This window comes from Phalaenopsis equestris, unplaced genomic scaffold, assembly GCF_001263595.1.
Source record: "Phalaenopsis equestris unplaced genomic scaffold, ASM126359v1 Scaffold228880, whole genome shotgun sequence".
NCBI lineage: Eukaryota > Viridiplantae > Streptophyta > Magnoliopsida > Asparagales > Orchidaceae > Phalaenopsis > Phalaenopsis equestris.
Genome location: NW_018246854.1, coordinates 48589 through 61567, shown reverse-complemented (window position 1 = coordinate 61567; position 12979 = coordinate 48589). Strand labels below are relative to the sequence as shown.

Sequence of the window (12979 nt, the reverse complement as noted above, 5' to 3'; positions counted from 1 at the left end):
AATAGAAATCTTAGGGGTGAATACAATGTGGAATTTCCAACTTGCCCCAGCTTCACCACTTATGCTCCCATTTATGATGATGAAGAAAAAGATGATGAAGTAGGCGATGAGGACTGACATTCTTAGGAGTTTAGTTTGTTTTGTTTGTTTATCTGTTATTTTTTATAATGTTCTTATTTGATGTCATTTGAAATAATTGTAGTAAAAACTTTAATTTTGTGTTGTGGACCAAAATTGTAATAGTAACAGTAGATTTTTACTGTTTTTGCACTTCTAGTATTTTCAATTTTTGTTTCTATTTTTAATTTTCAGCAAATCCTTTAAAATATATTATGTTTCATTTAATACTTTAAAGGCTATATTTTTAAAGTTAGTACATGTGGTAGAACAGAGCCCAGTTTCATATTCAGAAATCCTCTACAGGTTAGTTTTTATTTTTATGGATTTACTGTTTTTCTTCACTTACAAATTTTTGCACTAAACATTTTTAAATCACTTAAAAAACTAAGTCTGGGGGAAAGAAAATTTTCTTTTAAAAAGAAGCAAATTAAATTTTATTTGTTTTTAATTAACTATAGTTTTAAAATTATTTAACATGGTTTAGAATATTAAGATTTAACTTTAAATGACTATACTTATATTTATGAAAATTATGATAAATTTAGGTAAAAGTTTTTAATAATGAAGGTTAATTTTTAAAATAAAGATATTTGCTATAAAAAAATAAGATTATGTTTTTCTATTTAAAGTAAAGAAAATTATATTTTTGAAGTATTAAGAATTTTAGAGGTTCATGTGAGAAGAAAAAAATAAAACTTTATCATAAATCATAAACCAATATGAATTTAAAAAGTGAAGAAAGATAAGAAGTTTTGATTTTAAGAAGAGAATAGTGAAGTTCAAAATTATTAAAGGCTATCAAGATATAATAATCCTTATTTGAAAATGAACAGAAAAAAAAAGATTGAAAAGATCCAAATTTAAAAAGAAAAAAAAAGATTAAAAAAAAAAGATTAAAAAATAAGTGAGGAGAGCTTGAGGAAAAATGTATAATAAAAAATTAGTATCACTTGAATCAATTTAAGGAAAAGACTTTATTATATTTTCTAAACTTGTATTGCAGTATTAGTAGCATTACTAATAAAGTTTTCATAAAGTTTTTTTTTCATATGAATGTTCTAAGTATCGTTAATATGAACAAATTGCAATTTTTCTTTAAATGAATAGAGATTCAGAAATCTTATTTGATTATAAAATACTCTTAGACTTAGAGTTTAAATATAAGTTATTAAAGATTTTTCTTAAATATTACTATTTTACTTATTAAATTAAAGTATATCAGTTATAAGTTAATATATATCCTAAGTCATAAGTTTTCTATGTAGTAAAAGTATCACTTGACGACAAGTAATATTTAAGTTTGGGGATTTTGATATACCAAAATAATATGTTGTTTTAAGTATACATTTTTTTTTTTTGGGTGATATTACATTTTAAAGAAAGAATATTTTCATGTTTTCGTTACAAGTATATCATATTTAGGTATTTTGAGGAAAAGTATCAAAATGAACGAAATTTGGAGCTGAATTTTGGGAATTCTGACGCTAAATGAGCTAGATTGGCGTCATAAGCGCCATTTTACAGAGATTGGTGTTAGATTTTTAGTGATATTGCACTTTAAAGAAGGAATATTTTCATGTTTTTGTTGCAAGTATATCATATTTATGTATTTTGAGAAAAAGTAGCAAAAAGAACAAAATTTAGAGCCAAAATAGTGAATTTTGAGAATTCTGACGCCAAATACGCTAGATTGGCGTCATAAGCGTCATTTTACAGAGATTGGTGTTAGATGCGTCAGATTGGTGAGCCTGTACGGTGATCCTACATCCTACGGCTCCGAGCAGCGACTAGCAAGCCTGTAAGGTGATCATATGACCTCCAACGACTCCGGGAAGCAACTGACAAGTTTGTACGGTGATCCTACGACTCCGGGCAGCAACTGGCAAGTTCGTACGGTGATCCTACGACCTCCTACGACTTCGGGCAGCGACTAGCAAGATTGTACGGTGATCCTACGACTCCGGGCAGTAACTAACAAGCTTGTACGGTTTCAGCTTTTGCATAAAGCTAAGTCGAATCAATTTCCAACTAAGATATGGCTTGCAACAAATACAGTTCAGCTTAATGAGCTTGTAAAGTCCCCACAATGTTCCTCCTGCAACTTTTTGAGGAAGTTTTTATATGAAGTGCGGTAGGTTTTAGGTGAGTTTGGGGAGATCTGTAAGCCATCAAAACAGCATTAAAACAACCTAAAAACGCATTTTGAACTATTCCATGCTGCACTCAGGTCATTCTCAAAAGGACAAGTTTAAAAGAGCCTAAAACAGTGAAGGTGCTAACAAGTTTTGAGGTTTTCTAGGAGCTGTCCACCAACAGGATTCCAACAGCGTTGCGAAGTGGTTCAAGGGGTGATTCATGGCTGATTTGACATATGTTTTGGGTGGTATTGAAGGGGTTGTTTAGCGGTTGAATTTCTGTAGTGTTTTAACAAACTTTTGGGTTGTTCGATCGCAGGATTTGAAAAGGATTTGTAAGGATTTGAAACCACTTTATTACAGGATTTATGAAGACAAGTTCATCCAATTCATCCCGGCTAGATAGATATATATATATACCACATAATTCTTAAACGTTTACATATATAACACCTAAAAAAACATTATACATTTGCATAGCCTAAATCATTTGTATCACATAAGAAAGTCCAATAATTTAATTTTTAAACAGGGAAATATATCAGTTCATGCATAGCTAGTGTGAATTGTCTCTAAAAAAATGCAATTTAGGTATTAGATATGTGAATATATAAAAACTGTGTGGTATGTATGTGCATCATCTTCCCCCTTCATTGACGTAAGATATAAAGGATTCATAGGACAAATGCAATAAAAAAAACGAAAATAAAGCTTGTTAGAGGAGAAATGGTCACCAACTAGTTGAAAATTTTGGACGGGAGCAGAGGAAAAAGGACGTGAAAGCTCCGTTGCTCCCTGCAAGATGCAATCCTGTTGTTACGTTGTCAATGGCCCGAGCTCTGGCGAAGGTTTCAGCAAAGAGGAGGATTATACGTGTGGGATTTCGGTGGGGTGAGAAGGCGAGCCGAGGGAGCCGATAGGAGAGGAGGCCGAGCGTTACAAATGAATAGGAGCGGGGCCTAATGTGTAGCGAGGAAGAGACAAAGAAGTGAACGCAAGTGTTTCGGTGCGTGAGGGAGGAGATCGCGCAAGGGGGGGGCGAGTGTGAGAAAGGAGGGCAATGGCGAATGCTTCTGGCGAGGAAGCGAGCATCGAGCTTGGGAGGAGTCAAATTTGGATAGCAGAGGAGGAACAAAATCGAGCAGAGGAGGAGCGGGGCTGAATGTTTCGGTTCGCAGAGGCGAGCAGGCATGCTGGAGCAGAGGAGCTGGCGAACAAGATGAGTCTTCGAACTTGAGGAGAGGGTGTCGAACGTCTCTGGCGAGGAAGAGACCAGCGTGATTGAGCAGAGGAAGAAAGAAAGCGAATGCGAGGGCTTCGGTGCATGAGGCAGAGAGGGGGAGGAAGGAGCGGGAGAGTGAGCAGTCGAGGGGAAGATTTGTCTTTGGGCGAGCGTGAGAGAAGAGCAGGCGAGCGGTATCGTGGCAGAAGGGCGAGGACTTTGGTGCAGGGAGGATGGGCGAGGGCTTCGGTGCAGGGAGGAGGCGACCAAGTGAGTCTCGGGAGAGGAAGACGGGAATCGAATCGAGTGTGAGGAGGTGATGAAAATGCCAGGAAGTGAAGCCCGTTGAATTGTATAGTTGAGGTGAACGTTACGCAAGATTAGGCGGGGAATTAAACAAATTTCATTCATGCATCTCAAATGGAAAACTTTAGCTGACCAATTTGAAATTCAAAAATTTAAAATTCAAAATGGTTTAACACTTGTTCAGCCCGAGTCCAGCCAGAATCAAACCCAATTAAACTTGGGTTAAGCCCGGGCCCACGCTCTGCTAATTAATAAAAACGTGCATCAATTTTCTTTCTAATTGCTCATGCGCGGAACCATAGTGATATGAGTGTCCTTCCTAGCTAAAGTTGACCTTCCGGACAAATCCGCGTGGTCCGTTTCGTCATCTGGGTTTGTCTGTACGAGTTCGCCGACGGGCAAGTCAATTTAAGTCAAAATCATGAGTAGTGCGATGCTTGCGCAAAATGAGGCGTCTGAGAGTGCTCGAATCACTAATGGTTTCCCTAAGGGTTGCTCCTATTAATGTAGGAACTCAACTCGAGTCTCATATGTCAGTTCTAACCAACTCAGCAAAATATCGAGGATTCGGGACCGCCCATGCAAAACTTGAGAGAGTGACGAGGTGGCTCAAATTTTCTAAATGGTGTGGGTTCGGATTCTAGTCCTCTAAGCAAGTCAAATAGGAAAAACCTAAGGCTAGACCCTAGACTCTAAGGAGAGAAATAAAGACCTCACCCAAAAATGAGGTCAACAGGATGATGGTGACGTTCCCGCACCACTTTGCCCCCCGTCAATACTTCCCTTCTCCCAGCCGTATGTTGCTTACCCACACCCCCTGCATCCAACATCAACTACCATCTCTCTAATATTACCTCTTGTAACATGCACCTCTTATCCCAGCCATCCTCTTTCTTAGCCAACCAACAATTCCACACCAACCATTTATTTTCCCCATCCAATCACTGATTTACCCCTGCCTATGTCCAAGCTTCCTCGTCCAACCGACCACCTCCTGCCTCCCTACCTTGTCATAATTGGATATTAGAGTTTTATTGGTTTCTTATTGTTTTATGAGTTCTTGGTTGTAACGTTCTTGATTTTAAGAAATACAATCTGTATTGCTATTGGGTTTTGCTTAGCTCTGGTATAATTTGGTATCCGAGCTAGTCTAACTCAAATCATATCCTAGGGTTTTATTACATCAGCCTTGTCCATCCAAAAATTTTCTTTTTTATTCTTTAACTATAGATAATGTTTGATCTAACCCAAATTTTCCCTCGCTCATTGTCAAAATCAGCAACCCTAAATAATTTTTTTACACCCTCTTTTACCTCCTAGCTCTACACCATAGTCATGCCACCGGGCAAAAACATTACTGAGTCTACACGGAAAGAGACAGCGAGAGATTCATCGACTTTAGTGGAGACTAGTAGACATTGAGGATGAAAAATAGAGGGAACTTACCCTTTATGATGGCAGGAAAAGTTAAAGAGGAGAAAGTGACCCCGAATTTTAACTCTTTTCTTAGGGATGATTTCAGCGATGAAGAAGAAAGACCAAGACGCCTTCGAGTCCAATAACAGAGGAGACCAAACAAAGGAGGCAAGTTGTGAAGTACACAGGGACTTCAGAATAAAGGTGGATCTACCAAAGTTCGATAGAGGTATGGATCCAGACAACTTTATCGAATGGCTAAAATAAGTTGAGCGGATCTTCAAGTATAAAGAGGTGTCAAACAATAAAAGAGTGAAGCTTGCATCAATCAAACTGGGAAAGAGCACCTTGTTGTGAGACAACTTGTAGAGGCAGAAGGAGAAGGCAATGACAAGATTACCAAGAGGGAAAAGATGCAAAAAGCGATGCAAATAAAATACCTATCTCCTCACCACCATCCGGATATGTTTTTGAGACTCCACCGCAGAGCTATATAACATTGGAAGAGTTCACAACGCAAATTGGCCAGTTGCAAATGAAATGTAATTTGATCGAGCAAGAGAATAACACCATGGCACGTTATCTAGGGGGGGTGGCCTGAAGCCCACTATTAACAATGTGGTGCAGCTTCAGTTTTATTGATCACTTGGAGATGTCTAGACCTTAGCATTGAAAGTAGATAGAGAAACAAGCTCCAAACACGAGCCAGTAGAGTCATAATATTTCAAGATATCACGGCCGATGCCTTAACACCATGGCCACTACCGCTTGACAATGTTCGAGCTACCCTCACTTTAGATAGGTCGAACCAACCTTAGGCTATTTTGAGAAGATTTAGCAGTATATGCGAGGCAAACCGGTCAGAGCCAGAGCAGAAGTGAATCCCAAGAAGAGTAGATCAATTTTGATATATGCTAGCAAGTAGAGAAAAATTCTTCGATGCTTTGGAGGCAGGGCGGCTGCCAAAGAGACATAGGTCCTTTCCGAACAACAGCATTGAAAGTAGATAGAGAAACATGCTCCAAACATGGGCCAGTAAATATATAATATTTCAAGATATCACGGTCGATGCCTCAACACCACGGCCACTGCTGCTTGGCAATGTTCAAGCTACCCTCACTTTAAAACAGGTCGAACCAACCTTAGGCTATTTTGAGAGGATTTAGCAGTATATGTGAGGCAAACTGATCTGAGCTAGATCAGAAGTGAACCCCCAGAAGAGTAGATCAATTTTGATATATGCTAGCAAGTAGAGAAAACTTCTTCAATGCTTTGGCAGGCAGGGCGCTCGCCAAAGAGACACAGGTGCTTTCCGGACAACAGCAAAAGATCTTTCATCCCTCGAAGAACAGGTAAACAGAAGCCTCATAATATGAGGTCGAAGCTCCCCAAACATTAGGAGACTGACGCGAGGCTCCGTAACGGGATGAACTGATTCATCCATAAGGGAAGCATTGCTGGCCGGTTCATGATGATGGGCTAGGGTTGCCGCCCAAGGGGTGGGACCTCCGCCTCATAGTTATCAATTATAAATATTTGTTATTTTTATATTGTAGAGTCAATTTTTTTGATTTCAAATTTCTTGTCATCAGACGTTTCTCCCTTGTTAGGGTTGTATGTGATGATAGATGGTGCTCCGCCCGTACCCTACTCCGAGGTGGTGATTACATCCACAAATCCTTCTCCTTGTTGTTGTCCAACTGCAACCACATATGCCCTTCCTTATCTCCCATAACTACTAGTTGGCCTCCATCCTGTATTGTACGCTTCCAGCCCCAACTACCATCTCCCATATTACCTCTTGGAACCGGCACCCCTTACCCAAACACCAGTTCCCCGCCGACTATTTTCCCTATCCAATCACTGAATTACCCCAGCCTATTTCCAAACTTCCTCTTCCAATCGGCCACCACTTGCCTCCCTACCCTGCCCCAATGGAAGATTACTGTTTTTGTCGGTTTTCTTACTAATTTTTGAGTTATTGTCTGTGAACCCGTTGATTTAAGTAATAAAATTTGTTTTCTTTATGATTCGGTATCATTCTGATTCTTCATTATGTTGTTGTCCAATGCACCAAGAGGCCTGCGTTTCAAAAGGACGGTAAACTAGTAAACTCTTGGAAGCTTAATTTCCAATGTTAACCGTTTAGATTAAAAGTAAGCAATAGAGACACGTAGTAGGCGCACATTGCTTTTAGTAGGCTAGTTTAAAAGGCATGTATTTACTTAAGTATCTTATTGCTGCTCCCTGAACAATATCAATGCAGAGCAGGAATATGGTCAACTCACATGCGTTGCATTAATTTTGATACCTAAATTTCTCAATTGATTTTTCCTTTAAGATTTTCACGATAGTATCCAACAAGAATTGAGTTTTACCCATTCCAATATGATTCCTGCTTTTTAGCATTCGCTTGGATTGTGTTGTTCATTGAAAAAGATTTCCATCCATTGTAGAAAGGACATTTCTGAGTTAAGTTTACTTCCACTTCACTTAAAAATTTTGCTCTTCCAAGCACAAAAAAGTGGCTATCTTACGCAGCATCCTGAAGTCACTGCACATCAAGGCTCTATATAGGAAAGGAAAAAAACAAAAGTTTAATTTTTCTAAAGGACTGTTAAAATTAAGCTACCTCATTTTCTGCACCTTCATCATCTTTGTATCCTGCTTTAAGTAAAATATCATGCACAGCAACAAGGTCCATCCTTGCACAAGCCTTTCCTAGTGGAGAAAGCAATGTTGGTAATACCACAGTGGCCTTCGATATGCCCATCAAAACAAGTGAGGCAACCTATAGTTAAATTAAATTTATGATATAGCGCACATAAAAAAAATAAATCATAATAAATATTTCCAGAAACAAGAGGAAGCAGATCAATTAAATGTTTAAAACCGCATTACCTCTTTCTGTTTCAGAAGTGGCTCAACTGCAGAAAGAAGAAACTTGGAATTTGGTCGATCCTTAGCTTCAAACTGGAGGCACTCTGAAGCAAGTTCTACTAGTTTTGTAGCATCCTCATTTGCATATTGTCCCTCCAAGGATGAGTCCATTAACATTAAAATGTTCTTCCCTCTTATTATATCTAATGCCTGGTAATGTATCATTGAAAATGTCAGCATTATATTAGAACATCCTAGAGCACCTAAAGATAAAAAATAGAAGTAGAATAAAAAAGCTTGACAAAAATAATTGAATTGCGATCAGCTGGAGCTTCATTACAAAGATAAAAGGAGGGAGTCAGAAATACATTTGTAGTAACTTTCAATGAAAAAGACTTCAAGTATATACAAGGATGCATTCTAGGAAAGAGGCCTTAGGTAATGCAGCGTACATGACTTGGAGGGATATGCTTCCCGCTCAAAAGATCCAATAAAACAGTTCCATAACTGTAGATTACACTCTCTGGAATTACCCTGCCTGCAAAAATTTAAATTAAAAAAAAAACTTTGTATACAAAGCTTCTTAATTGTCAAAGGACATTTAAAGGAATTTACAAAAAGTAAGAAAATAAAATGATTAAAAGTGAATAAACATAAGTTTCAACAAACTCTATGCTACCCGGATCTTACACAAATATTTAAAACACAAGCCTTATGTTAGTTTTAGAAAATATCATTACTAGAAATTGTACCATAGGAAATAAGACCAACAAGAGCTTGACTTTTGAGTTTCAAAATTCCAAGGATGGAGACAATGATGCTAGATATTGTTTCTTTTTTCAACTGTTATATTTGGCCCAAACAACTCAATTAAAGCAGCGAGGAGCTTCTAAAGACCAACAAGCCAAAATTTATATTGCCACTTTTTCTTGTATCATTACATTAATGAATCAATTAATTGGGTGAACTAAGTCATCAAAGTACACCTACTTGACTCAATATTTCCAAAATTGACTATTGAGAGGTACATGAGATGCATTCAGACTGTTTTGCTATCTAGGGTTTATGAGCCTCTTTGGATCCTCAAGCATTAACATATTTTGCATAAGAAATCTTTTTCTAGGACTAAAACTTTTTCGCAGAAAACTGTTATGCAGTGGAGCATAATTTTTTGTCCAACAATGAAAACATCCATCGCAAACTTAAGAGTCAGCTACCCAAGGAGTTACTAAAAAGTTATTTCATCCAGAGAATTTTGACGATTTATTGTATTTTCGACTGCCCTCGGATTTTTATTTACAAAGAGAGGGGCGTCAACTTTATGTTGTTCTAAAGAAATTAAAATCGTAATGTTGTATTGGATAAATTAAGGCTGCAATTCATCAGAATCATATCATAGTGAAATCTGTAATGAGGGCCAAAAATATCACCATCAATAAAGGAATTTGTATAAAATTGTTGTGTTCATCTTCTTTCCATTTTATGTTATTTTTTGCTCACGATAAACATCACCTCAATAGGATTAAAAGGAGATGAGAGAGTGAGACAAGAAAGAATGTGCACATTCCATTTTATTCTTTTTTAATTTTCACACACAAATTTTATCCACATGAAAAGGTCTACTCATACTTCTTCCATATTCTTCATATTAACTTTATATATCCATCGAAATAGTGCATCTTTTACCCTTTTTTACATGGAAAACTATGTATAGCTATTTTCTAATACCTTATTTTTAATAGGTAAAAGCATACCATCTACCTTGTATAATCATTTCTCAGTTTATCCTTATGACCATATCTCAACCTTACAATTATCATTTTTGTCACATTTATGATTTTGAGGATAAAGATTCAAGGTTTAAGAACACTATATGATATTAAAAGATTTATTATGCATAAAATTGAAAAAAATTATGAAATTATTTTGAATAGCTCATTGGACACATGAAAATCCATTACATTCAATATTTTTGAGCAAATTGATTTCTTAATAATAATTTAAAATAAATAGTTTAGAGTAATGTAGATAAAATCTAGTAGATGCTAACGATAACAATGAATTGAGCTAGTACTTTTTTATTCACATATGCTGAAATGCCTTTTCCCTTTGCTTTTATTCCAAAAAAAAAATGGTCTCTATAATCTATTTTAGATATCTTAATAATACATAATAATTTGTAATAATACATATTCCTAATCCACCTATTCAGCTATAAGGAAAGAATATGTACAATTAATATACATAATTTAATTCAACAATTTAAATAAGAAAACTATTAATTCTGCCCGATTTTAATTAATTTTGATTGATATCCCCCCTCAAATTGATGTTGGTTGCTCAAGAAGCATCATTTTGTCAACAAAAAACTGATGACGCTGCCGAAAAAAAGCTTTAGTAAATATATCAGCTGTTTGAAGATCAAAAGAGATATAAGGAAATAAATGATGTCGTTATCATAAGCTTCTCCAACAGAATGACAGTCTACTTCAATGTGTTTCATGCATTTACGAAAAACAGAATTAACAGTAATCTAGATAGTACTAGTATTATCTGCATTAAGAGAAGTAGACTCAAGTTGAAGAAAACCATGCTCAGCCAACAAACCCCGAAGCCAAATGATCTCAGAACAAGCAAAGGTCACAAAACGATATTTAGACTCAGTAGAAAACTTAGACACTCGCTCTTGTTTCTTACTTTTCCAAGAAATTAAAGAGTCAACGAGAAACATGCACCAACTAGTAATAGATCGATGTGTATTAGAACAGTCAACCCAATCAGCATCGCTATATGTTGTTAAGTGAATAAGAAACTCCATAGCAAAGAACAGACCACGATGAGAAGTACCTTTCAAATATCAAACAATACATCAAACTGCAGCAAAATGAAAATGTGTAGATTATTGCAAAAATTGACAAACTTGTTGCACAACAAATAAAATATCAAGACGTGTAATTGTTAGATAATTGAAACTCCTAACTAGTTATCGATACAGAAATTGATCAGATAGAAAGTCATCATTATTTTGTTGATATTTAACATTCACATAGATTATCAACAGGACGACCCTCTTGGAGCCCAGCCAAAGCAATGAGTTTCTTAGTATAGTTATGTTGGTGAAGAAAAATGTCAGCGAGAGAAGAGTGAATCTCAAGACCTAAGAAATAGGTTAAGGACCTCAAATCTTTCATATGAAAAGAACTCTGAAGACACATCAGTCAATAACTGAGACATATATTAAGTATCGGATCCTTGATGACAAAATCATCAACATAGACTAATAACAGCACAATTCCCTTGTTAGTCTTGGTAAAAAATAATAAAGAATCATGTTGACTTTGAATAAAAGAGAAACTAAGAAGAGTATTACGACTTTTTTTAAACCAGGCCCGTGGAGCCTCTTTCAAATTGTAAGTGGCCGTTTGAGCTTACAAACAGCATTTGAGGGTGTAGAAAACAAGTCTGGAGGAGTCATATGAATATCTCCCTTAAGAACCCCAGGAAAAAATGCATTTTTAACATCAATATGTTGTAAGTACCGGCCTTTAGAAGCAGCAATAGATAGAACAAGCCGAATGATTGTCATCTTAGTCACAGATGCAAATGTCTCTTCATAATCAATCTCATATTCCTGTCGATTGCCAAGAGTTACCAATCTTGTCTTATATTTGTCAAGGGAGTCGTCATATTGAATCTTAATAGAATAAACTCATTTACAACCAATGGTTTTAACACCTGACGAACATGAAACAATATCTCAAGTGTGATTGTCTTGAAGGGTCTGAAGTTCCTCTTACATGATTTTTACCCAACAAGTCTATTTAGCAGCCTGAGAATAAAATATAGGAATTGTAGTATTAGTTAAAATTGTAAAATAGTCATATCTATTTGTAGGAAGCATGTGTCGAGTTGATCGTCGAAGAATTATTGAAACATTTTTAGGAGCAGGGTCAGGAAGGACTAAAGATGAAGGAGCCAAGCATCATGCGCCGACAATTTCAAGCTTTAATCGTTTATCAAAAGAAGAATCATCAAAGTGAGGAAGTAAAACAGTGTCAGATGTCGAAATAAGATGCTGAAAATAGTATCCATGTTAAAAAAAAATCACATCCTGAAGATTCGCCATCGATTATTAATCGAATCATAACACAATATTTATAATTAAGACTGTAACCCATAAAGGCAAATTGAACGGATTATGTTGTCGACTTATGACGTTCATGGGCAGTTAAATGAAAAAATCAAACACATCTGAAGGTATGTAGCATATGATAAATAGGATGTTTACCAAAAATTCAATAGTCCGAAAAATCAAACTTCAATTGTTGAGATGGTAAGTGATTAATCAGATAAGTTGTGGTGATAAAGCTTAAGCCCAAAACCTAGCCGAAACAGAAGATTCTAACAATAATATGTGCATCATATCTAATAGATGATGATTTCTCCATTTTGTCACTTCATTGTGTTGAGATGTATAAGCCAGAATAATATTGCCCAATTGAGAGATTGTCTTGACTATAATTTTTCATATCAAGTTCCAATTAAAAGCACCTTGCAGTGTTAATTTGCTGTAGACGAGCTTCAAATATTCTCACATTTATTTAGACGTCTCAAAGGATCGTAAATTGTTCATCATATAAGTCTCAATAGATCCCAGAATCCAAGAAACAAGATTAGCATCATTTGTCTAATATTGACCAAGAAGCTCTGTAGGTGTTGAGAAGACCCGTCAATATGACACCAAAGCTCCTTCCCTTACAAAAACAACTTAAGCTGAAATTCTTATTCAACATAATTCTTTCCGGAGAATCTAATTGCTAAAATTTATGAAGACATTTTAAATAAAATTGTCGACAAGTGGGCAGATATTTGGGTTGGAATAGAGAAGGATTGTGCGCTT

At 36.1% G+C, this 12979-nt stretch overlaps 1 protein-coding gene across 1 annotated transcript in view; it reads right to left on the bottom strand.

Annotated features, from left to right (window-relative positions):
• The window catches only part of LOC110038002 (probable serine/threonine-protein kinase At4g35230), a 63012-nt gene that overhangs the window by 14867 nt on the left and 35166 nt on the right, over positions 1–12979 (bottom strand). Inside the window, exons 7-9 of the mRNA XM_020742756.1 lie at positions 8532–8617; positions 8101–8289; positions 7832–7990 (exon numbers count right to left, since the gene is read on the bottom strand). Of these exons, the coding sequence (XP_020598415.1) occupies positions 7832–7990; positions 8101–8289; positions 8532–8617 (434 nt within the window). The remainder of the gene's footprint in view (positions 1–7831; positions 7991–8100; positions 8290–8531; positions 8618–12979) is intronic.